General features: G+C 35.9%; 3 protein-coding genes across 3 annotated transcripts; 2 read left to right on the top strand and 1 right to left on the bottom strand.

Moving 5' to 3' along the window:
* Nucleotides 1-1,837: 1,837 nt before the first annotated feature.
* Nucleotides 1,838-8,394, top strand: KUP7 (K+ uptake permease 7). The gene is made up of 10 exons (XM_021417944.2): nt 1,838-2,467; nt 3,678-3,906; nt 4,029-4,277; nt 4,442-4,492; nt 5,040-5,300; nt 5,672-5,724; nt 5,865-5,979; nt 6,110-6,364; nt 6,654-7,176; nt 7,529-8,394. The coding sequence occupies exons 1-10, from the start codon at nt 2,165-2,167 to the stop codon at nt 8,064-8,066; spliced, it is 2,577 nt and encodes an 858-aa protein (XP_021273619.1). The 5' UTR covers nt 1,838-2,164; the 3' UTR covers nt 8,067-8,394.
* Nucleotides 8,395-9,135: 741 nt separating this feature from the next.
* Nucleotides 9,136-22,359, top strand: PAA1 (P-type ATP-ase 1). Its single transcript, XM_021417932.2, has 17 exons — nt 9,136-9,773; nt 9,879-9,932; nt 10,011-10,164; nt 12,121-12,195; nt 12,298-12,575; nt 13,896-14,111; nt 14,450-14,548; nt 14,824-14,973; nt 15,786-15,932; nt 16,228-16,278; nt 16,375-16,547; nt 17,507-17,639; nt 17,953-18,050; nt 18,915-19,158; nt 20,418-20,621; nt 21,522-21,602; nt 21,873-22,359. Exons 1-17 carry the CDS (start codon nt 9,354-9,356, stop codon nt 22,113-22,115), a joined length of 2,820 nt encoding a protein of 939 aa, XP_021273607.1. The 5' UTR covers nt 9,136-9,353; the 3' UTR covers nt 22,116-22,359.
* A 187-nt stretch (nt 22,360-22,546) lies between these two features.
* On the bottom strand, nt 22,547-26,035 carry AOX2 (alternative oxidase 2). The gene is made up of 4 exons (XM_021417955.2): nt 25,282-26,035; nt 24,540-24,668; nt 23,639-24,127; nt 22,547-22,808 (listed from the first exon to the last, which is right to left on the bottom strand). Exons 1-4 carry the CDS (start codon nt 25,630-25,632, stop codon nt 22,749-22,751), a joined length of 1,029 nt encoding a protein of 342 aa, XP_021273630.1. The 5' UTR covers nt 25,633-26,035; the 3' UTR covers nt 22,547-22,748.

Raw genomic sequence — 26,035 nt, 5'->3', positions numbered from 1 at the left:
AAAAAAAAAAAAGTGTTCTATGCCTTTTAGAACACATTTAATCCAAACTTGATGTTACTTTAGCCATCACTTTTCTTGATAGCCTCACAGAAGTTAAATCACTTTCATGCACATGGTCCACATGTGCACGTCCCACTAATGCACGACGCATCTCACTATGCCCTACATGTGTGGTCCAATTCTGCCAGTGTGTTGAATGCTCGAAAACCCCCATTCCTTACTAGCCCGATGGTTATTGAGGTTGGTTTGATCACGAATCCATGGTCCGTGACACTTTGAAGTTAATCCAACTCCATTAATGTATATTTTTCTAAAATGTCAATTTGTGATCTCATATTTAAATTTTTATGAAATTATGAATTTAGCCCAATCAAGGTTATGTACTTGAAATTTGACGAAATTATAAACTTAAACATTGATTGAGGTTGAAATTTAGCAAACCAAAAAGAAAAAAAAAAACAACTAGCTAACCCTATTTGTGATTTAATGTGCATGGAGATGGCACCTATTTAAAATAAAAAAATGATGGCTTGGGCAAAAAATATAATTATATTCTTCTTTCTCCACTTTCTCTTTCCTTTTCTTCCATTTTTTCTCTATTTTTTCCTTCCCTTTTGCATATTAAAATGTAAAGAAAAAATTTAGATTATTAAATAAAATCAAGACAAAAAACAAATAAAAATAAAACTATAGATGATAAGGAAAGAAGAAAAAATAGCAAATTTTCTACTTTGGCAATTTTATTTTCCACTATGGCATTTCATGTCAACATATTTAATTTTATTCAACCTATAACTTTACCAACTAATCCAACGTTAATGAGATATTTTTAATTCTGTAATATATTTGGCTTAATTACACTGAAATTAAAGTACATTGCCTTAATTACATTTAAAGATAAAGTTCAGGAGTGTGATCAAGTATCCTTTATGCATTTTATAATGTGTATGCGTGTATTCAAATGTAATGCATGGATAGAATATTTTCGCATAGGTATTAATTGTAATTATTTTTCCTACACTCTCTAATTGTTTGTCTTTCCAATAGAAGATTACAGTGTAAAAAAGTATCCTCACATGTTATTGAAATTGAATAAAAAAAATTAGATTTATTCTTTTATTTTGGGATTATACTTTTTATTTTTCATTAAAAGTGACTTGTTATTAAAGTTGCCTAAATTACTTGTTTATTCTTTTCATAAAATATATAGTAGAAACAACATAGAAGAAATCCCAAGATAAAACTTAATTGGTAAGACAAAATCTAATGTAGGATTTGTTCTTTAATATTAAGTTGTTTGTTCTGCCACATAGACCCAACGAATTTTCAAGATACTATAGAGAATAATAAAGGTTGAGTACACAATAAGAACAGCTATTTATCATATTTGAAAATATTCTAAAGTTAGACTCTTATTAATTTTAAAAAATGTTTTGTTTATATAAATAAATAAATAAAGTTATTCTATCTCCTTTGTTTTTAAAAACAAAAAAATATTATTCATGTATTTGTTAAATGTTGTGTATTATAAATACATTTACAAATTAAGTCAAAACTTTTTAAAATACTTTTTTTTAATTTATAAAACTGAAACATTAAAATATAAGTTATGTTTATTAATATGTTTACTATTTATTTATTTTTACTATTTGTTGTCTATTTATATTTAACAAGAAAACAAAAAAAAAATCGAAAGAGTTTAAATGTTTTTGTTTGGCCGTGGTTATTTAATAAAATCTCATACAAATTTATACTTTTACATGGTACATTTCTTTCCTTTCAGCGAAGCAAAACTCGTTCCTGTCCGTGATAAGCCGCGCGTACGTCAAAATCCAGATCCTCCAACGGCGCGTATAACCACTTATGCGCGTGGAACTCAACTTCCTCCTATATTCTCATTCTTTCTGGTTTAATAGCTAAAGCAATGCAGTAGTTAAAAAATCACGCATAGTCGCATACTGAAACACAGCGTTTTCCATTTCCGTTTACCGCATGAACTTCGAGCACCATCCCGAAATTTGCCAAAAAAAAAGTAGAAAGAAAACGAAATCAAATCCAACAAAAATCAAAATGCGAAACCCTAAAATCTCCAAATCCTCAATCCTCTAAACCTTTTTTTTTCTAGTTATTTCGTCTGAAGCTCTTATAAATTACTTTTTTGTTCATGGCGGAGGAGGTCAGTGCCGGTAGCGGCGGAGGATCATCGTCGGAGAGAGGAGGAGAGATCAACGGCGTAGGATTAGCTTCGATGGACTCGTTAGAATCTCGTTGGGTGTTCCAAGACGAAGACGACTCCGAGATCGATGACGAGGAAGATGACGACGACGACGACCCGCCGCATCGAGCTGGAGTAGACTCCGAAGACGAGGATACTCCCGAGCAGCGCTTGATTCGCACCGGGCCACGGATCGATTCCTTCGACGTCGAAGCTCTCGAAGTCCCTGGCACACACAGAAGTGAATACGAGGTACATTGTCGTTTCATTTCTAATTTAGCTTGTTCGATACATATTTGTTGTTCTAAAGTAATAAAATTATTAGCTGTTTGTAATTTTGAAAATTTGAATTGATTTGGTATGTAATTTGATCGCATTGGCGCATACTTTTTTTTTTTTAATAATTTGCTTGGTTTTTAAGAAAGTTAATAAGCTGTTATTTGTTAGGTCGAGCTCAAATATTATATTTGGCAGAAAGAAGTGTAGTTTTTTACTTCATGTTCGTGCTGGATGAATGAAAATTTTGACATTATGACTATTTAAATGTTCTCAGTTGTTAAATGGATATTAAGGTGATAAAAGTTTTGTTGATTTTTGCCATAAATTGTGACAGCCGTAAGTTACAGGAATATTTTTAGTTTCTAAATATTGTAATAGAACTTAGCTGAGTTATTATTTTTTATTTTGAGTTTGAATGTAAACTAAGTATGGATAATAATAAATAGGACTTGGTGTGGCGACAGTGATTTTGTTTTCAGAAAAGTATGTGTTTCCTTTCACAAACTTTGGATTTCATCCCTCAGGGATCTCCTTCCGACAGCTGCCCTTCTATTGTCTCTGGAGTCTGGACTGCCTAGTGGTTGTATTTTTGATTGCTTTATTTTGTTATTAGAAAAGCTGCACATGATAAGCTCAAGGTAGCATTTCGTTACTCGTGACATACCTTTTGAGTTCACCTTTATTGTACTGTTATACTGATTCTACTGCTAGTTTGTACCATAACTGTAACTGGTTGTGAGTTTTAAGAGTAGACTTTGAGTGCATAAACTTGTGTCAAACAGGTCTAGGTTCCATCATAAGATTATGGGAAATGCTGGGAAATCTTTCTGAATTACAATATCGAAGATTGAGAAACTATGATATAAGTGTTGCAATATCATTCCCTTTTTCTTTTAAGCAAATTATTGTTTTTGCTGGTAGTTTTCATTATGTAGTGCTACAATGATTGGACTACTTTTCACTAGTTGTTGATGAGCTTTATTTTATTGAAAGGTTATCTTTTTGCTTGCTGCAAATAATAAACTCTTTTCTTGTGATGTATGTTGGATTGACTGAAAATCTTTCTTATATTTATCTATGATAACCATGGTACTGGGTATGAGATAAGATTTTCTTTAAATTCTTCCATGTGCTGTTTGTTTTCTGCTTACATTTATATGTGTCTTCTTAAATTTGATTGCAGGACTTTGGTATAGGAAGGAAAATAATACTTGCCTTTCAGACACTCGGAGTTGTGTTTGGTGATGTTGGAACAAGTCCGTTATATGCCTTCAGTGTGATGTTCAGCAAAGCACCTATCAATGGAGATGAAGATGTTATTGGAGCATTATCACTTGTTCTATACACCTTAATCTTGATCCCCCTAATCAAGTATGTCCTTGTTGTTCTTTGGGCAAATGATGATGGTGAAGGTATGCTGGATGTTCCCAAGCAAGTCTCTATTCATGAGCTTTTTATACAGGTCTTAAACATATATGTTTAATATATATTCCATCTCAATTGTTTCATATCGTTTCTGACTTGTCTCTTGAAGGTGGTACTTTTGCATTATACTCATTGATCTGCCGACACGCTAAGGTCAGTCTTCTCCCAAATCAGCTACCATCAGATACCCGCATATCAAGCTTCAGGCTAAAGGTGCCATCTGCTGAACTCGAGAGATCGCTCAAAATAAAGGAGAGACTAGAGACTTCATTGACTCTGAAGAAACTTCTTCTGATGTTAGTGCTTGCTGGCACTTCTATGGTGATAGCTGATGGGGTTGTTACACCGGCAATGTCAGGTTTCCATATGGTTTTCTTCTTGCTTGTTTTCTTTAATGATCCATACATGCTGCGATTGAATGGAGCATAACTGTTCTAGATGTATATTCTGAAAATTGGATTTGCCTATTAAATGTCTAGGTAATACCTTGTGCTTATTATTTAATTATTTATCCTAATGTAGTAATGTCAGCTGTTGGTGGCCTGAAGGTTGGAGTTGCTGCAATTGAACAAGGTAAGCTAGTATTCCATGCTGTTATCAACTTTACAAAACATTATTGCTTTGCGTGCTCTATTTTCGTTGTTTGCTAGTATTTTTTCTCTGCGAGGACATTTTCCATTTCTCAATTCACCTTGTTGGGTTGAAATCTTTTGCAGAATCTAACTCATGTCTCCCTTAAAATTTACTTGTTCTCTGCATTTAGTATGGGGTGGTGTTGCAGTTGGCTAGATTGTAGGTCTCATGGCTTTTGAGTGATCCTGAGTCAAGAATTGTTCACCGTGTTTCTTCGGCAGCCTTGTCTTGATCATGTGCTATTTGTAACAATGGTTTTAACTTTAGCTAACTCTAGGTTAAAATTTGGGCAGAATCCTACATCTTCATGGATGCGGAAACAATGTGCTGTGATGGAGCCCCATATCTCTGTCTTTTATATTTTGCCCTCCTGCCCTTTACATCTTAGAGTGTATTATTCCTTTCTGATTTGCATTACTATTACCGGTGAATGGCCATATTTTGGTTTAACTATACTCCTTCCTTCTTTCCTTTTCTTTATGTGCAGATCAAGTGGTGATGATATCAGTTGCCTTTCTTGTAATTTTGTTCAGTGTACAGAAGTTTGGAACAAGTAAAGTGGGACTTGCTGTAGGCCCTGCTTTGTTCATATGGTTTTGTTCTCTAGCAGGCATTGGAATTTATAATCTTCTCAAGTATGATGCCAGTGTCTGGAGGGCATTTAATCCTGTTCACATCTATTTATACTTCAAGAGGAACTCAGTTAAGGCTTGGTATGCCCTTGGAGGTTGTCTTTTAAGCGCAACAGGTACATACATTATAAAACATTATTGTATTTCAAGGTTGATTGGTGTTGTCATTTTAATTTAATTTCCTTCAATTCATAAAGATAATTTCCAAGATTGTCATATTGCAATATTTTTCTCCTTCAATCCGCGAACTTGCTCGAGGAGCAATGTCAGCTTTGTAGAAGTTTTACTTCAAGTTATATCCCATTACACCAACCACTCTTGATGTTACTCTTTAATGCTTAGTTTGCTGCACTTGGAATGTAATTTTTGACAGAATTCATGAAATTCAGCTAAACAATGTGTTTGATTCAGAGTTGATGAATTTGGAGTAGAATGTTAATGGTCATTGTATGTGATCTTTCTTAGCTGATGATGGTTTATGTTTCAGGATCTGAGGCAATGTTTGCAGATCTTTGCTACTTTTCTGTGCGATCAGTTCAGGTAATTGAGCAAGAAACTTGGTTACTGAATCTTCTGGCTTTCATAAGTCCTTTTATACATTACAATGACTGACGAAATTCCTGGTAGTTCTCTTCTCATTCTTACAATTTTTTGATTTGTGTGATAGTGGTTGTTTGCAGCTTACATTTGTGTTTCTCGTTTTGCCTTGCCTGTTATTGGGTTATCTGGGTCAAGCAGCATACCTTATTGGAAATCCTAATGATGCCGAGCAGGCTTTCTTTTCCTCAATTCCAAGTAGGTTTCTTGTATTATCATCTATGGCTTATGGGGTCATCAAATAATTGAATTAAAACCTATTTTTCATTCTGGAATATAGTTTTGCTGGCCTTCCTCTAAATGAGAAAAACTGTCTCAATCCATGTAGGTGGTGCATTTTGGCCAATCTTCCTCATAGCTAACATTGCTGCCTTGATTGCCAGCCGAGCAATGACAACAGCCACATTTTCATGCATAAAGCAATCAACTGCTCTTGGTTGTTTCCCGCGTCTTAAAATCATTCATACATCTAGAAAGTTCATGGGTCAGATCTATATCCCTGTTATAAACTGGTTTCTGCTGGTAGTTTGCCTGATCTTTGTGTGCTCTATCTCAAGCATTAACGAGATTGGAAATGCATATGGTAATATTTCTTCATAGTTTAATTTCATTTCTTTTTACTGACAGTCTTATCACTTCGGTTATCTTTGAATAAATTTTTGGTTTCATGTGACTCATAAACCTATGTTCTATTTAAAATATGAAGAAATGTTATGCAATTATTTATTGGGGAAATAGATGAAACAAGCTGCCTAAGACTGTCTGATGTCAATCTAATGATTAATATGTTTTTATAAAGAGATTTTGTATTGTTTTCCTTGCTTTTAGTTACATAAGTTTTCTCATCTTTCTGGTTTTGAATTTTTTTTCAGGTATTGCTGAGCTGGGTGTGATGATGATGACCACAATTTTAGTCACCATTGTCATGCTTCTCATATGGCAGATAAACATCATAATTGTGCTGAGTTTTGTGATCTTTTTCCTGGGTTTGGAATTGACTTTTTTCTCCTCAGTTTTATGGAGTGTGACAGATGGAAGTTGGATAGTTTTGGTTTTTGCTGTGATAATGTTTTTAATTATGTACATCTGGAATTATGGGAGCAAGCTTAAGTATGAAACTGAAGTGAAGCAAAAGCTGTCAATGGATTTGATGCGAGAATTAGGCGGCAACCTTGGGACAATCAGAGCTCCTGGCATAGGTTTGCTTTATAATGAGCTGGTGAAAGGAGTACCAGCCATATTTGGCCATTTTCTAACCACACTCCCTGCTATCCACTCCATGATAATCTTTGTCTGTATAAAGTACGTTCCTGTTCCTGTGGTGCCTCAGAGTGAAAGATTTCTTTTCAGGCGAGTCTGTCCAAAAGGTTACCATATGTTTCGGTGTATTGCCCGGTAAGATGCTCTGGCTGGAAACTTTAATTCCATTATCCTGCCTTATAGTCCAAGTCCTTTTCATGCAAGTTGGAAGCTATCATCACTGCAGGTTCTAGTTTTGAAGTGCAAGATTTTATCATTAAAACTAACTAGCATTGTAAAAATGACACCTGGACAGGGAGTTTTTCAAATTAAATCAGCAATAAAATTGAAAAAGGCAGAACTAATTTATTCCTCCCCAAAAACTCTTTGGAACAAGCATCTTTGATACTTTTTTCTCCCATGTACACAATTCCTTCCTCCTTTTCGTGCTTCTGCACCCTTTTCCCTTCTGGCATTCCCTCAGTTGGCTGATTAACCACTTTCTCAGGTATGGTTACAAGGATGTCCGAAAGGAAAATCACCAGACATTTGAGCAGCTACTGATTGAGAGCCTCGAGAAGTTCATTCGTCGGGAAGCGCAGGAACGGCAATTGGAAAGTGATGGAGATGAAGATACAGATTCCGAGGAGGATAACTCTTTCTCAAGAGTTCTCATAGCTCCTAATGGAAGTGTTTACTCACTTGGTGTTCCTCTGTTGGCTGACTTCAGGGGCACTAGTAATCCCATTTCAGAAGCAAGCACCTCAGAGGAGGTGAAGGCAGGTTCCCCTGCAGATCAATCAATGTCTGATGCTGAGCATAGCCTAGAGAGGGAGTTGTCTTTTATACGCAAGGCCAAGGAATCTGGAGTTGTTTATCTTCTCGGTCATGGAGATATTAGGGCAAGAAAGGATTCTTGGTTTATCAAGAAACTAGTTATAAATTACTTCTATGCTTTCCTGAGAAAGAATTGCAGGAGGGGTATTGCAAATTTGAGCGTGCCCCATTCACATCTGATGCAGGTGGGCATGACTTACATGGTATGATGGTCAATTTTTGACAACCAAAATAAGGGATGAAAAGGGCGGTTAGACAAGAAGGCGGACGATATAGTGGTAATGCTCTGATCAAGTTGCATCTAGGAACTCAAACCTTGCTTTCACAACTCTCTTCTGCAAATATAAGGTGGAATCATTTCACTAGGAAGCTTTGAAATGCTTCTCCCTGTTGTGTTTTCCTGTATTGTGTTTTTCACTGTTACAAACAGGTGCATGTCAAATCAAGCTTCTTTGTAATTATAATGTTGAAGGGATGGTGTATGTGATTTTTTCACACCTTCACACAGCAATTCCACTGGAAAATCTTTGTTCCCAATCATTCACTCATTAATTATTCTGACAAGTGGGTCTTAGAATTTAGGGATGGAGTCACATGTCCCCATTCTATTTATTTGCATTTATTTGAATGGGGTTAGGTGGTTTGGTTGTACGTGCACCTTTGCTTAGATCTTGGATCTGAATACCTCACATGGCATAGGGAATGGGGAAGAGATTTTTATTTTATTTTATTCTCATCTCTCTCTCTCTATATATGCTAAATCCTTATCTACTGATTATTTTAATTCTTACTGGCAGTTTAGTACTAGTCTACATATATATATATATATATATATATATATATATATATATTTCAGAGGGCAAATAATAACAAACTCTTTTGTGGTTTACAGTGGAATAGATTTGTTCAGATAAAAATTTAATATTTCCACTTTTTTAGATTAAAATTTGATATTTAATTAGTTTATTTTCTTCTTTTTTATACTTAAATTCTTTTATCGTATTATTAATATTAGTTTAATTAAAAAAATTAGTCATTTTATTTTTAACAACGCAAAAACTTTTTAATCAAAAACAAGATAATTAAACGCCAGATTTGGAACTTAAATTTATTTTAGTAAAGGTATTTTTTGTTATTTATCTTTTTTTTAATTACATGAAAAAAACGTGGATTAAAAAAAAGGCGCAAGAAATAAGAAAAAGGTTGGTGTTAGTGAAAAACGAGGACGACTAATTTTGGATGAATACGGATTCTATACCAGACACAGCTCAATAATAAAAAGAAACACTGAACGGCTCTTTTATCCGTATACTACTCCCGCTCCCCCTCAAATAATTGAATAGCATAGAATGGCGCAGACTGCCCTTCTGAGTGTAAAGATTGGGCCATAAATGCAAATTCAATATCTGGATTACATTGCAGACTAGAAATAGTCATAGAGAGTTTCTTCTCCTTTTCTCTTTTGTTTCTGTATGCTGCAACTCCGATCTTAGGAGATGGAATCAACGCTTTCAGCTACAGCGCCGACATTGACTCTCTTCTCCATTTCCAAGGCCCTAAACCGTCATTTCTCCAGCAACAAATCCCCGGCTTTTATCGCTCGATGCATCCAGAGTCGTCTCTTTGCTCAGGGCCGTCTCGTTAGCCCTGTCGCCTCCCTCTCCTATTCCCCTATACTAAGAAGCTCGTGCGCCGCCTCCGTTCCAAGACGCTTACCCCGCCGCTTGGAGTGCGTCGCCAGTTCCACCGCCTCATTTGGTTCCGGTGGCGGCGGTGTGTTTGGTGGCGGTGATGGGAGTGGCGGCGGCGGCGGCAGGGAAGGAACTGGCGGCGGAGATTCGAAGGCGAAACTGGGAGCGGGAGGGGCTAATGAGCTCTCTGCCTTGTCTTCCGATGTCATAATTCTGGATGTTGGAGTATGATTTCCCTTTCTTTCTCTCCATCTTCGGTTCTTAAATTAAAAATAAAAAAAAAATGGTGCCAGATTACTGAATTTTGCCCCAAAATTTTCTGTGTTTTAGGGAATGACTTGCGGAGGTTGTGCTGCGAGTGTGAAGAAAATACTAGAAAGTCAAGTAAGTTGTCTCAATTTTTACTTCTGTGGCTTATAGAGTTAGTTATAAGTCTCATTGTGTTTTTGCTTTATTGTGCAGCCCCAGGTGTTCTCTGCGAGTGTCAATCTCACTACGGAGACAGCAATAGTCTGGCCAGTTTCCGAAGCCATGGATGTACCCAATTGGCAAAAAGAGTTAGGAGAGGCACTAGCAAGACATTTGACTAGCTGTGGTTTTAAATCTAACCTTCGAGGTAATAAGCAACTTGATCATCATTCTCGTCCAATTTCTTGTTGTTTATATATAATTTGCATTCTTCTTTTCACCCTATTACTTGATTATTGGCTTGATTAGTGAACTTCGCCTATGGGTTGCACTGGTGAATTGTTTGATAATTGATAACATCATAATGATCCGCTAAAATGTGCTGCTAGTTTTTGAACATTTGTCTGGTCATGATAATAATGTGCTGTTGAGGACTAATCAGTAATTGGGTCATTGGACTTATTCAGATCCTGCTTATCTAGGCTCCTTTTTGTCACATAGCTATAAACATTATACCATAGCCCAAAGTGCGGAAGAGCTATGTTCTTAAGGATCCCTTTCTTACGTTTTGGTGTCATGCGCATGGCTGTTGGAGGCGTTTATTTTTTTTCTGAAATTTCTGGTTATCCTTTTGTAACTTTGGAGGTGCCAAGTCTTAGTCATTGAAGTTTAACCGTAGGTTCTGAAGTTCCCCTTTGGAAATAGATTGAGGTATAATCTATTTCCTCGCATATAGGATTATGAAATATTGTACATGTTAGACCAAAATTTGTATCTGGTCTTTGAGAGTAAATCATATAATATGACTTTTAATTGGTGATCCATTAAGCACCTCTAACTTTAAATGAGACAGGCATAACATATGTTCAGGTTTTCATATGCTACATGTAAGTTTGGTGGGTTTAGTGGCAGGTCAGGAAGCCATTGACGGAGATGTCTCACCATAATAATGCAAAAGGTTTCATTGAAGAGCAACCATAATTCCTTATGGTATATCTCTGAAACTTGTGCCTCTCATCCACATTTTAGATGTGAGAATATAGGCTTCGAAGTTATAGATATAATTAATATTGCCATCTCTCCTTTCAATAGGTCAATTGCAGCAGCCACTTGGATAATTTGGTTGGAGAGAGGATTTTCTGGTGCTGAAGAACCCTAATCTTTTGAAGAATTAGTTGTGACCATTTATAGTAATTATTGTTTATCAGGAAACTGAGGTCTTTTCATTCTTGAAATGTTGATTGTAATTCTTCAGTAAGACATTAACAAGAATACTTTTTTGTATTAATTTACAGCAAAGTTGTTGTATTGCAGCTGGAGATTGTGAAGGAATATTCACTATCTTCTTTTGTTTCTGAGGTTCTGTTCTGAACCTTTTGAGAGTGACCTGTACGCGTGAAAAATGGGCTGTATAATAAACAATTTGGTATATTAAGAGGGGATTGCTTCAGCTTCAGATTTAGCTTTTCAGGATTACAAAAATAGATCATTTCTCTGTTTGTAGCTGTGTATCTTTTAAAAGTTTTGCTTTTTATGGTTTGCTAGATATTGTTAATAATTTAATTACATACAGTGAATGAACAATGTACCATCTACCTGGTTTGTCCCTTACATTACCTGTCTCAATGTGTCTTATGTTCTTTCTTTTAAGACTTATCAAATGGATAAACTAGGCTTTCTGGTTTAGCAGAAGATTCTTCCGCACAGAAATTTTTTAGGATTTATTTCCCATAATTGTCATCCAAGTGTTGTAAACCTGTGGTCCATTATTTATTTGCCTATACTGTAACCAACACCATCTGATACTTGATAGAGCAAGGATATGGTCCTAAATAGAGCACTATTGTGGAGTGTGTATATGTAGCTATCTCCAGTGGAAAAGGCTTTCTTGTTATGGTTTTGCTCTGAGATTAATTGCTAGAAAAGGTTGTGCTACATGTTAGTGAAATGTTAATTTAACGATGAATGGATTTGTTTGGTCTTGTTGTTCATTGAGTGGTTTATTTGATGCCAAAGTTTAGCCATTTTCCGATCAAGTATTTTTTATACTTCCCTTCTTTTGATTTTCAGATGTTACTTGTGTTTTACAGAGTTGTAAATTATTCCATAAGTTCCTTCTAATCTAAGTAATGAATGGACTACTTGGCTTATTTCCTTCATTCAGATTCAGGTCCAGATAACTTCTTCAAAGTTTTTGAGAGAAAGATGGGAGAAAAGCGTAACCGCTTAAAAGAAAGTGGTAGATATCTTTTCACATTCTTTGTCCTTTTCAGCAGATTGTTGTAGCATGCTAATGATTGTCTCCTAAGTAATTCAAGATAAATTGCTTACATTTTTATAGGTCGTGAGCTGGCTGTCTCCTGGGCTTTATGTGCTGTGTGCCTTATTGGCCATCTCGCCCATATTTTAGGAGCTAAGGCTTCTTGGATGCATGCATTTCATTCAACAGGGTTCCATTTGACATTGTCTTTGTTTACGCTCCTTGGCCCTGGGCGTCAACTTATCCTTGAGGGCGTAAAAAACCTTTTGAAGGGAGCTCCAAATATGAACACTTTAGTTGGTCTTGGGGCTTTATCCTCTTTTGCTGTTAGTTCGTTAGCTGTGTTAATACCAAAATGGGTAAGACTTGATACTTATTCTTACATGTCTAGTCTGTCAGTATTCATCTTCTGTTTGTTTAGACATATCAACATATGAAATGCTGTAAATTAAATAACTTGGTTCTGGATCTAAGTTGTTTATAAGATGTTTGAGACTTCAAAATTTTTGATGTTATGACTTTTGTTTTCCTACTGACAAAATTCTTGTTTGTCAGTAAATTTTGCCAGCTTCACATGTTTCATCTTAATTAGTGTCAACCTTGGGAGTAATTGTGTATTTAGAGTCAGAGAGTATGATATTAAGATTATCATAACTACACACTGGAGTAGTTCCAGTTTAGGGTTAACTTTGACTGGTGACACTCTTTTTCATTCTCTTTGACTCCCCTGTTTCAGTTTTTTATTTGAACTAAAATACAGCTTCTATGAGTTGAGAACACCAGAAAGATCACATTCCATGATATACATAAGGTAGCAGTTAGCATGAAAGAACCAAATGGCATCCACATATTGGAACTTACAAGAGAGGTAGAAGAAAAGACATTAAAAAATTTTCCTAGTTAACCGTCACTGGTACACAGCTACTTTTAATTATGGAGTTGATGATTTCCAGTCCACTTTTTTAATGCATTCTCTGGCATCTAACAATCATAGCTGCTGAGTGATTGTATAATTAAATGAACTAAAACATGTTTTAAGCAAATATATTGAGGGCCTTTATAGTTCCCTTTGTGTTTGGTATGGCATAGCTCAGGATTACTTCCCAAGCAGATGTTGTGAGAGGATAAAAATGGAATCTAGGGTTTATATTACCAGAAACTTGACGAGATATAAGACCAACAAGGCTGCTGAGATTTGTACATGTAGGTCTTTGATTTCTATCGGTGGCCATTTATCAAAGAAATGTGACTGCCCATTTTCTGCTAATTTAAAAAAGACAGAAAGAATTTCAAAAAAAAAAAAGGCAGAAAGATGGGGTAGTTATGTCTTTTAAGCATCCATGGTACAGAATTTGTTCTACTTAGTATTGCATATATGGAATTCTCACAAATATTTTGTTTTTTAATTTGGATAAGCCAGCCTTCTCTTTAGTTAGATTCTGGCTGAAGCCATATTTTATATAATATTTGGTTCATGCACGCAGGTTGTCCTTACTAAACTGTAGAATTTCAACAAGTTTTATCCTTCAACTAGTCACAGTTGATTAAGCTCTAATAATATCAATAAGTTTTATGATCGTTCTGGTTCACTGATGCATGATTAAGGTGTGGTGTAGAGAGCATATGAATGGCGCATTTGGTTTAGACTTCAGTTCTCGTTAACTGATAATGGTATGCAGGGTTGGAAGGCATTCTTTGAGGAACCGGTCATGTTAATAGCATTTGTCTTGTTAGGAAGGAATCTTGAACAGAGAGCAAAAATCAAAGCAGCCAGTGATATGACCGGACTTCTTAGTATTTTGCCTTCAAAAGCTCGTCTTATGGTTGATGATTCAATCATTGAAGTTCCTTGTAACAGTCTCTCTGTTGGAGACCAAATTGTTGTACTACCTGGAGTAAGTAAAATAAACTCATGCTTCAATCAGTTCAGCATCTCATATCTTCTTGTTTTCCTGCTTGGTGATGTTTAACATTCGTTATAATTTTGTCTTTCCTGTTCAATATTCATTTTTGTGTTATTTTTTGTGCTGAAGTCATCAAAGAGTGCTGTTCCTTCCCAACTTTTAGAATTTAAAAGTTATGATGCTACCTTTTTGTTTAAAACATTAGGATCCTACTCTCGGTGTTAACTAGAGTCTGTTGAAAATATCAAAATGCTAAACAATTTCATGATATCTCTTTCCTTATAGCAGACTTTGCTAATTCTTTGACAAATATTGTTCTATTGTTCTAGGACCGTGTTCCAGCTGATGGAATAGTCAGAGCAGGTAGAAGCACCATTGATGAGTCAAGTTTCACAGGGGAGCCAATGCCAGTTACCAAAGAACCTGGGGTATTGCTCCAGTTCTAACTATTTCTTGTTTTTTTGAAGATTCAGATGGTATCTATAACAATGTAGAATACATGCATTGTTATTTGTCATGGAAATTTGTCATCTTTGTTCCTTTTACATGGCCCAGAGAACTCCTTCTCCCATCTCTTCTTCTTCCCTTTCTACCTGATTCACTTTTCATCTTTGAATTGCATCATCCAAAGTCAGTACAGTAATGCTAGTAGCTGCCTCCTTTCATTTTATTATACCAAAAGTGAAACTTATATTTGTGCTAGAGTCAAGTTGCAGCTGGAAGCATAAACCTTAATGGAACTCTTACAGTGGAAGTGCGGAGACCTGGTGGTGAGACTGCAATGGGAGACATTGTTCGTTTGGTGGAGGAAGCACAGAGCAGGGAAGCTCCTGTACAGCGGTTGGCTGATAAGGTTCTTCATTTTGCACCCTATACTTTTTGTAGGGTTTATTTCATACCTCAGTGGTAGTTCATGATACAAATTCTTGTTGGAATATTGTCAGAGAGCTTTGTGTTGTTAGAATCATCCTTCACATGGTTACCCTGGATTGCTTAGTGGTGGAAAATAGGAGCCCTCCAACACCAGTTTCAGATACTAAATGGTTTCAGAACCCCTTTAGTTGAATAATTCTGTTAGGTCACTTTTTTGCACTTGGCAACCTTTTCTTCTACTCAACGTAATTTTCTAGAGCATAATCTCTTCAGCCCTTCAGCTTCAATCTAAAGAAATAATTCCAGAAAGCATCTCATGTTAAAAGTAAAATTTGGAAATGATGTTATGTGAAATCGATACAGGAACAGTAAACCTGTTTTTTCCTGCATCCATGTCACATCCATAACTCAACCTTTATTCCTACTGACATTTAGCTTTATATATGGTTGTAGAAAGTGAAGGCAGTTGATTCTGATCTTCATTGTTTAAAAGTTCAATTTCCGTTACTTTGATTATATTTTACAGATGTCCTGCGGTTGATGCCAAGATGATGAAACTTTAATGCCTCCCTCCTTGCCCCTCCCCCTCCACCCCAACCCCCTTCACTCCTTTTTTTTTTCCTATTTCAATATCAAGAATTGAAATGATTATTCAACAGAATAGAGTTGTACCCTTAGACCATGTTTGTTATCAATGGATATTATGAGAAAGAAAATGAACCATGGCATGTGTTGTTTTCTTTTGGTGGACACTCAATTCAACATTCTCAAAAGCTTTTTTGGAATCTCCAGGTGTCTGGGCACTTTACTTATGGAGTAATGGCTCTATCTGCTGCTACGTTTATGTTCTGGAATCTGTTTGGTGAACACATTTTACCGGCAGCCTTTTCTCAAGGAGCTGCAGTTTCACTTGCCCTACAGCTTTCCTGCAGTGTTCTGGTATGATCCATGGGAATCTACATGCATACTGAATGCTGCATGCTTTAAATAACTAGAAAGAAAAAAGAAACAATTTAGAAATCATATGTTCAGAAAAAAATATTGAATTTGCTGATATTGCTAAGTCTAAATGCAACTGTAGCTGTTGCTTACTTCATAGTCTGATGTAAATGTAGATACGTTGGTGCCTTTTCTAGATAACTTTTTATTTTTCCTTTACTTTTAGATTAGTTATGGAGTGCTTAAATCCTACTTTGTCTTGTACCATGCTATTGAATTTTATCTCTTGATGTAGGTTGTTGCTTGTCCATGTGCCCTGGGTTTAGCTACACCTACAGCTATGCTGGTGACCTCTTAATTCACACAGTACACCTGTCAGACTAGTGATTTAGTCAAAATTATGGTTGATATTGTGTTATGGACTCTATTGTGTATTTTTCAGGTTGGAACTTCATTAGGAGCAACAAGAGGATTGCTTTTGCGCGGTGGAAATATTTTAGAGAAATTTTCTATGGTGAATGCAATTGTATTTGACAAAACGGGAACCCTTACTATTGGCAGACCTGTTGTGACAAAAGTTGTAACTCCAGGTGGCATGGATCATAGTGATTCAAGGTTGAGTGGTTGCAGAAACTTTTTTTTAACACTAAATGATTCTGAGTTTATTAATAAAAAAGAAAACGCTGCAGGCTAAGCCAAGGTGACAAGCATGAGCATTTTGTTTTTAGGTGGAGTGAAACGATTTGGTCCATATAATTGCGTATTAACTTTAAGTAAACTTTGGACTTCTTTTTTCACCTATGAGCTGCCCTTGTTATTGTCCAAAGATATAGTTACTGTAGATTTGATTTTTAGATTATGTCCGGTGTATTGTGCCTGATGAACATATTAAGAGGTCATTAAAAACTTAAATTTTCATTTGACTGTCACTATTGCTATTACTTCTAAAAGGACGAATTAAAAGAAACAAAAGCAATAGATAATTTTCAGGAGCTTAAATTAAAAAACCAACTTTTATGATAATAAAAGCACGATTGTTCTTCTATGTGGAACCATTTTATTTAAATTGGTTTTCTTTTTAACTATATGTTCATGTTATTATGAGTTTGCTATTTTCTTTTGCTCTTATTCTACAGTAAAATATGAGAAAGCAAACATCAAAAAGCAAGTGTGAAGGAAATGTAGCCTAAATAAGCCAGTACAGTTCTTAGCTGGTGGTATAGGTACTATCTGGACATTTTATTATGCTTAGTTTGCCTCAGTCTAGAAGTGTAATATTGCTAAGAGACCAGTCTATGATAGCAAAGTGAGAAGAGGTGAAATGGCTGGTTAGAAGATATCCCCAGTGCATGTCTAAGTTGGAAGTTGAAAGTCGCAAGAATTTTACTGACAAAGAAGTCATATTAGAAGTGTTCACGGTAGTTATGAGGGTTGTTGCTGCGGTTATAATATCTTTTTACATTGTCAGATGATATGATATAGTTTGAACCAATCATGTTTTCATGAAAGATGATATGCAGTTTTTGTTAGGTTATTATCATTTTGATTCTGATAGACTACATGCTTTGATGCAGACAGAATTTAGAGAATATTTTGTCAGAAGGTGAGGTTCTCAAGTTAGCTGCTGCTGTAGAATCAAATACTCTTCACCCGGTTGGTAAAGCGATCGTGGAAGCTGCCCAGGCTGTAAAATGTGCAAATATAAAGGTACATTTTTTTTAATACAGGCTTCTGTTTAGATTTACGTCCAATTCCTTGGTTGGATTATGCAATAAGAACTGCAAGAATTTACCTAAAGAACAAAGACCTTGAGCTTTCAATGTTACAGACTTTTCCTGTCTTTTTCTATCACTGATGCAAGTTTTTCGTTTATGCTTGAAGCTGTCCACCAACTTACAATGACAGTGATGTTCTTTCCATTTTCTGGAAACTGCCAATGCTCCTAACATCTGCCTGGAAATGATTATGCCTTTCATTTATCCATTGTTTGTAATTTTCATGCAAAAGGCTATTCTTGCAGGTTGCGGATGGAACTTTTACTGAGGAACCTGGATCTGGTGCTGTAGCTATTGTTGATAATAAAAAGGTGTCTGTCGGGACATTAGAGTGGGTTCAGAGGTAGTGTACTCATGTGTTTGCTCATATGCATTTTGCAACTCTAATTTAGGATATACTGCTATTCCTTTTGCAGCTTCAGAATTTCTGAAAATGATAAAACCTTGTTTTATTTTTGTATGCATTCTGCACTTAAAGCTGTCATTAATGAGTATGATGCTTATATTTGAGAATGTTGCTATGTCTTAACTTATTTATTTTGTTTTTCACATATAAATGTTAGTACCTTTCAGTGAACATAGTTTCTGTCAGTCACTTCAAATAAAATTTTGGACATGATTTGTATCAAAATAGATAATAAGTACTATGATATACTACTAAATGAGCTCTAAAACAATTTCATTAGCGAGAAAGTCATCTTTGTTTTGTGATTGATGATTAACATATGTGTCAACAGTTCTGGATCTGAATTGTTTCATTGATTGGCTATCTATTAGTGCCTGTATCATTTTTCAAAATCTATATGTATCCTTCTGAATCACATTGCCTGTCCTGTTTTGAGTCTTTATGATGTGGGGGGTAATCCTAAATATTGGCAAAGCTAATAAGACCTTACTGTTCAATGGTGATCATAATATTGTCTATTTCTTTAAGGATGAATAATCTTAACAATAAGGGGTTTGGTTACGAACTGCTTATATAAACCCTTATAGCCCTAGAAAGCCAACTAATGGATTGTAGTTCTTAGGACATAACATATGGAATAGACAAATGCCACCCATTTCTCTTGATTATTTCCCATCAAAGAGCATTTAATTCAAATTAGTAATGTCAATTAGCCACAAGTTGATAATACAGGAAGCACTTTTCTCCTAATTTAGGGATCCTTAGGTTTTTTCTGTATAACATAGGAGTTTCTTTGTGCAGACATGGAGTTGCCGAGACTTTGTTTCAGGAAGTGGACGAAGAGCTTAGGAATAAATCTGTGGTCTATGTTGGAGTTAATAATACCCTTGCTGGTCTTATTTATTTTGAGGATCAGATCAGAGAAGATGCGAGGCACGTTGTTGATTCTTTGCATAGGCAAGGAATTGATGTGTACATGCTTTCTGGGGACAAAAGGAGCACTGCTGAGTATGTTGCATCAATTGTTGGAATCCCGAAGGAGAAGGTAATAGATTTTTTTTTCCATGATTGAACAGCTAATTCATATAGGTTAGAGTTTGGTGTGGAATAATCTGCTAGTTGTGGTTGAACTCTGCATGAAAAAAGAGATGATAAGAGCTCCTTGAGTTATAAGGGCTTTAATTTGTGACTATTATGAGACTGTTTAAAAGGAGCCTAAGGGATGGTGAACTTCTAAAACCCAAAAAGTGCTCTGGCTTTAAAAGATCAGAAATCACTGTCCAAGGTAATGTATTCTGACAGGTGTTAACTGTTATGATCTGTGTAGACTACTATCTTATGAAGCCTAAATCAGTCTCTCGTAGGACCAGTATCCTTAAAAGAGCTAAAGCTTGAGAATATATGTACTATCAGAAGAAATTTGCTTTCTTTAGTTTGGAAAGAGAAAAAGAATACAGGAGTTAGGTGGTTGAGGTTTACGCTTAACATTAGTTGACAGAGAATTGATAGAAGAATATCAAGATAAATGCAGATACAACTTAAGAACCCATGCAGTCTGAAGAAAGGGTAAAAAACCTTTTACAATCTGAGAGGTTTTGTTGCCAAGCATAGAAGAAAAGAGGAGGCAGTATGTAATGAGAACACCGCTAATCAAAAGATTTATGGGAGAAAAACACTTGTCGCTATTGGTCAGGCCCAGAAACAAATTGAAAGCCTGATTTGAGAAACTGATAGTAGTTATTGGTTAAAAAATTAAAATTTAAAACACCTAAAGAGGAATGATGGAGAGAGAAAAGCAAAATAAGGCCTGCTTGACGCGTGTCTGCAAACTAAATCAAATCCATAGATCCCAAAGCCCTGAGCTCATGCTTTAAGAATGAGATCCTCTTGGGACATGACACAGATATATGGACCATTACTCAAATGGCAATTTTTAAAGAAATATTCAAAGATTATTTAAATCCATTTTGATAATCATAACTGTTTGTATATACGACTAAGTACATCTGTCTTGTGTGTTTGAACTGTCATCACTTCACTTCAGGAACTGATTCAACATTTTTGAAAGATGGCTGTTTTTGGCAGATGTCAAAATCCCTTGTAGAGATTTAGTCCGAAATTACCATACAGAACTTTGAGTATGGTTCTGTTTGCTTTACCATCTATTATTTGCTACATAATAAAACATCTCTTGTACTTACCCATTTTTATAAGTTCATTATGATCATCTACATCATATGTGCAATATTCAAACATGAAATTGACCTTGATTAGCGAGTAAAAATGGTGCTACATGGTTTCCAGGCGCTGTCTGAAGTCAAACCAGATGAAAAGAAGAAGTTCGTAAGTGAACTTCAGAAGAATCGGAATATTGTAGCTATGGTTGGTGATGGAATCAATGATGCTGCTGCCTTGGCTTCAGCACATATTGGAGTTGCCATGGGTGGCGGTGTTGGTGCAGCAAGTGAAGTATCTTCTATTGTATTGATGGGCAACCGGCTGTCACAGGTATTTTCTTAAAGTAAATTTATTTATTCTAAAGTCGCGTACTTTAGAATCAGTGTGCAATCTTTTTTCAGTTAATTATTAAGATTTTTATTCAGGGTAAACAAAATCTACATGCAAAAAAGGTCTCTTAATTGTGGTTTTGCAAATGAATTTCACAATGTGATTTGCCAAAAATACTCTTTGCATATATAACTTGATGCAATTCATTTCAGTGTATTTCCTTGTTCTTTATTACTATTCTGGTTGATTAAGGTGAAACTAATTAGAACATATATAGGGTTGAAAATTTGAAACTTCATTTCAAGGAAGAAAATGGAAGTAGAGCTTCAGTTGTTGGTTGTTAAGAAAACAAACAACAAGATGTACAAGAGCACTAGGAATAGTATAATTTAGAGGAGCATGGAAAGAGAAGACATTTTGTGGTTGGAATGCCATGCTTTTTTTATGTTGCAAATTAGCAAAGAGTTGGAACCAAACTAACAGAGTGGTCGTGCAGTGAATATCTCTCTGCGTTTCATTTCCTTTTTCTATCTTTTCCTTTTTGGATGTCCCAAAACAAATTATGTCATCTTTCAATTTTGGAGCACCTAAAACACTTTTTTTATATATATTTCTTGTTATTTTTTCATTTTTAAGGCATTAAAGACCATTAAACATCAATATTATAAATAATTTGAATTTTTAATATAAATTACAGTGAAGTTAAGAGTTTTTTTTTTTTTTATTTCTTAATCTCTGTGCAAAATCAAACATGGACTTAAAAAATTGGGATGGAGAGAGTAGTTCTTCCTGAAATTGTTTTATGGAATTCAGTTGCCTTTTCCACAATCAACTCCCGTTCATATTTTGCCTTGTCATGTATGTGTATCACATAAATTGACTCAGATTATCTCCATGCAGTTGCTTGATGCTTTGGAGCTAAGCAGGATAACGATGAGGACAGTGAAGCAAAATCTTTGGTGGGCCTTTGCGTACAACATTGTAAGTTTTTGTCATTGTTAGAGCTATTTATGTCAGAAGTAGAAGTTTGCGGATTAGCACCTAAGAAAAAATGCCATAAGGCACTCTCTCGAGCAAAGCAAGGCAGTAAAAAACTTGGTGTGAACTATCGGTTGCTGCCCCTCACAATTTCCAAATGATAGGCAAAGCTTTTAATCATTTATAATTGCTTTCACTTTCGTTGCCTATCATTTCATGGATTGATTTGCTTCCTTCAGCAAATATCTGAAACTGCTTTGGTTATGATAATAGGTTGGGATTCCAATTGCTGCTGGAATGTTGCTGCCGCTTACAGGGACCATGCTGACTCCATCAATTGCTGGAGCCCTTATGGGTCTGAGTTCTATCGGGGTGATGACAAATTCATTGCTTTTAAGAATCAAATTTTCCTTAAAACAGCAGCAAACCCACGGATCATCACCAATTTACTTGAACACTGATTTTGTAGTGGATCCAAAAGGAAAGTTGAAGAAACCTTATTCTAGTGCATTGTGACATGACAGCAATTATACGTTCTGCTTGTAGATGGAATAAACTACATAACTAGGGAGATCCCAACCTTTGTTAGAAATCAGCCTTGTTAAGGGATCCATCCAATTCTTCTTAAATAAGATATTTTTGGGTGATAATGATTCCCACGAAGAAGAATCCTTTGTCTAGAGACGATCAGAATTGAGTGAATTTTGCGTATTTTCATCCTGTGGGGGAATGAAGTTTTCAATATTTATCAATTGACCCCTCTGTTCCTGAGTACATATGAACTTTCAATATATATATATATATATATATATTATAGCGGCGTTTAACATGGTCATACCTAGCGAGATGTTGACTATGGAGGTTCGGCCAGGCGGTCAAGGGATATGCATCATGCATTGCCTTCAAATCAAATTTATTCTGTCTCGAACCTTTTTCACTGTGCTCTGTCACGTAAAGTACGTTGCGACTTTGATGATATGTCTGAATTTCTTTTACAAGAATCAGAAATTGAAGTGGACATGCAGAAGGAATATATGATTTTGTCTATTATTTTTATATTCCTGGTGCTTACAATATACAAGAGAAAGCTTATTCAAGTTTGCAATCACGCAGGCATCTCCAAAAGAATCTCCACAATCCAACATAGAGTTAATGATAACCAAGTGGAGCAGGTGCCTCTCTCAATTCCTTTCCTTGAAAATGAATATCCTGCATACAACAATATCCAACCCCCAAAATTATAAGCACTAACATCATCTTTGAACCTCGGGGATGAAAATGGACAGTCCTTTGGACTTGCAACATGTATCAACAATAAGCAGACAACATTATAATTTCTCAGGCTCAAAAGAGACTGAAGGAAGAGTAGAGGGGAGGAACAGGGACGAACATGCTCTGCATTTCAGGCATATGACATTTTTACGACTTGGCTACAAATAAATATCTAACCACAGTTCAAACATATACAGGCAACAATTATCAATCAATCTTTAGAGAAACATGATCCAGTCCATGCCAACTGACGTATTCCCGTGGAGCCAAATTAAATTTTCAAAAGATATTATATTTATAAATTCCAACTAATAATCATGTCGTTCATACCATCAAAGAAACCAACAAGGTTACCAAATTTCTTAAGTAAAATTTTACAACATCTTGTGTACTGATCAACGTTGATAGTAGTACTCCGTTATCCCAGTCCAGAGTATATGAAGGCTTAATTTTAAATTTTACCATACCTAAGGAGTCTTTCCAATAGTCAGCTTTCCAGAATTTAGCTCTGCTTTAGGAAGCAGAACATAATACTAATCACTATCTTACGTTCAGAGTCATTCAAAATTATGACCATAAATGATGGGTTATTTTTTCAGGTCTAAATTCCCTAAATTGAACTCACTTTTTTCTCAAATTGTTTTATATAGAAAAAAAAAAAACAAAAAGAATACTTTACCAACGTTAAAATGGGTGGCAAGAAGCATGCATAATGAATCTGTTAAAGAAAAATGAGCATGGAGGTGGAAGATTCAAGTAATACGTACGGAAGCGAAATGGTTAACATCTCTATGATGAGCTTCATCAGCACGAATCACAGTGATAACATCCTTGAGGGTAGCATCTTTAGGCAATCTCCAGTAATCAATTGCAATGGCAGGGGCTGGAACATTTTCTATTGCACCACTTTCAATGTCCTTCAAATACTCTGTATACGAGTGGATAGCTTCCTCCTCCAAATACCCAACAATTCTATGTGCCAGTTTAGGGGAGAGCACATAGAGAACAAAGAAGGCATTAAAGAAAACTCCCTGCACGGTCAGAACGAGGAGCCTTTCATACCACTTGGGTTTCACAAGCTCCACCATTGTCATCAAATGCATCCTCTCATTCTCTGCTTCTTCAAGCAAGGCTTTAATCCAACCACCACTTTGCTGGAACTTACGGAGAGACCTCAGATGCAGCAGCATCCCTCCAACCATACCAGGAACAGCCGCCACCGTTTCCAGCATCATAGCACGACACCCATAACGTCTCTGCATTTCAAGAAAGCCAGATCAAACACTAAAAATAATTACATGAGCGAATAAGCTTCAACCAGGAAACCCACAAAACAGCCACATAGAAACTATGGAGTTTGATTTTATTCCTGAAAAGCATCAATGCTGGACTATATATATATATACACAACGGCAAAGACAACAATCATACAAAAACAAAGCCTATCTGTCTTCTAATGCCTGCAAATTTTAAACATAACAAAACAAGCTTGGAACTAAATAAGTGCGGCATTCATATAAACGTCAAATGTGAGAAGAACGAATGAAAAGTTCAGTTGAAATCCAGAAACCGTAAGATATAAAGAATATATTAAAACGCAGTAAAACAGTTAAAAAAATAATGTAATTATGGAACAGAGAAGGTAAACAAAAAAAAAAAAAAAAAAACCTGGAAGAACAAATCTGTGGGAATCCGAAGGATTTTGACTGTCCTGTAAGCAAATTTATCAACAAAGTTCTTTGGCACATGGTGCTTCTTCAAATCAATTGACAGGTCTGCCTTGTAAGTTTCCCATGGCTACATAAAGAGTACAAACAAACAGCACAAAAATTAGCAAGTTAAACTAACTGAGAGTGACTCTTGAAAAATCTTTTGAAATACGTTGTAAAATCCTTCGACAAAATATAAATAAATAGTTCATTTCTCAAGCATTTAAGTGTCTTTTAAAGATGAATTACTCGAAATTTATCAAACGAATTTATTCATTTAATTCTTCAGATTATCAGCTAAAAGAAAAAAAAACGAATAACGAACAGATCAATCGCATTTACTTTGTTTTGATATGACAGCCAAACACGACCTTAGATCAAGATCAACAGCAACAACTCAACTTAGCAGCTTAGAGTACAAGTGGAAACGAAAAATCAGAAGTCAAAATCAGAGAATATATCCATGAAAAAATGACGGAAAAAAAAAGCATTAAAACTTCAAGAAGAGATCAAAAAACAAAAACAACGAATATTTTACTACCAAAATTAACCGAATAAGAGAAGAAACATAGAAGGAAAAATAAATCAAGTTTAAAGAGAATGATAAAAGCTTTAAAAAAAAAAAGACGATTATTAACTGTTCATTTCTTGCAAAAGTAAAACGAGTTTTAAAGTTCAAACTTAGAAAGAAAAAATGCTACCATGAAACAATTCCAGGGCCAGTCCGTGCCATCCTCTTTGGTGATCTTAGGCCTTGAAATCCCCCAATAACTTGACACCATCATTTCTGGCCCGTTCTTCTCTCCCGTCACCGGATTCTCCTTTTTCTCTTCCTTCTCCAACGGCACTTTTTCCGTCGAAGCGGGTGCAGAGCTCATCATCCTTCGCCACTCAAAACCTCCAAAAGCCATGCCGTTTTGTTGTCCGCTCAACTGGACGTCTCTCCCAACTATGGCGGCCCTGTACACGTGTCCATTGCTGATGATGCTTCCGCTGTAGCTTCGGCCATTGATCAGGCCTTGCATCACCGACCTTACTACAAAACGATTCATTTCCTTTCTCTTTTTCTAGTTTGTCCAAGATTTTGGTTGTGAATCTGTTGAGACTTGATTAGAGCGTGGTGGCAGCGCAGTTATATAAAAGACCAGAGTAGCCGGAGAAGGATCAAGGAAGGAAAGAGAGAAGGAAACGGTTTATGATTGGGTGCTTCGCGGTATAATTTTACTGGTTTATTGGTGTAATCATCTGTCGTTGCGTGGAGAACAAGTGCTTTATGACAGGCTGGCATATCGGAGAGGTTTATATCTGGCGTGTCTTTTGGACTACCGAATCCTATCTCCGCGAATATGGCTGGAGTGTGGCGGCTTGCTTGAGGTCAGCATACCCTACGGCTCAGCACTTGGTTAGCTCCTTTATTGAATATCATTTACTCATGATCAACAGTTATGATCGGAG

Source organism: Theobroma umbraticum, unplaced genomic scaffold (genome assembly GCF_002168275.2).
Source record: "Theobroma umbraticum cultivar Fairchild unplaced genomic scaffold, ASM216827v3 scaffold_30.0, whole genome shotgun sequence".
Taxonomy (NCBI): domain Eukaryota; kingdom Viridiplantae; phylum Streptophyta; class Magnoliopsida; order Malvales; family Malvaceae; genus Theobroma; species Theobroma umbraticum.
The sequence above is the reverse complement of the archived record's forward strand: the minus strand, read 5'-3'. Positions and strand labels throughout refer to the sequence as shown.

What these genes read in the sequence shown, in the direction of transcription:
- KUP7 (XM_021417944.2), top strand. Translation starts at nt 2,165, where the DNA reads ATGGCGGAGGAGGTCAGTGCCGGTAGCGGCGGAGGATCATCGTCGGAG. An exon ending in AGTTGCTGCAATTGAACAAG is followed by an intron (nt 4,493 to 5,039) that starts GTAAGCTAGTAT and finishes CTTTATGTGCAG; the next exon opens with ATCAAGTGGTGATGATATCA. An exon ending in ATGTTTCGGTGTATTGCCCG is followed by an intron (nt 7,177 to 7,528) that starts GTAAGATGCTCT and finishes CCACTTTCTCAG; the next exon opens with GTATGGTTACAAGGATGTCC.
- PAA1 (XM_021417932.2), top strand. Translation starts at nt 9,354, where the DNA reads ATGGAATCAACGCTTTCAGCTACAGCGCCGACATTGACTCTCTTCTCC. An exon ending in ACATTAGAGTGGGTTCAGAG is followed by an intron (nt 18,051 to 18,914) that starts GTAGTGTACTCA and finishes TTCTTTGTGCAG; the next exon opens with ACATGGAGTTGCCGAGACTT. An exon ending in GGGCCTTTGCGTACAACATT is followed by an intron (nt 21,603 to 21,872) that starts GTAAGTTTTTGT and finishes TTATGATAATAG; the next exon opens with GTTGGGATTCCAATTGCTGC.
- AOX2 (XM_021417955.2), bottom strand. Translation starts at nt 25,632, where the DNA reads ATGAATCGTTTTGTAGTAAGGTCGGTGATGCAAGGCCTGATCAATGGC. An exon ending in GGCCCTGGAATTGTTTCATG is followed by an intron (nt 24,669 to 25,281) that starts GTAGCATTTTTT and finishes CTCTTTATGTAG; the next exon opens with CCATGGGAAACTTACAAGGC. An exon ending in CCACAGATTTGTTCTTCCAG is followed by an intron (nt 24,128 to 24,539) that starts GTTTTTTTTTTT and finishes CTTGAAATGCAG; the next exon opens with AGACGTTATGGGTGTCGTGC.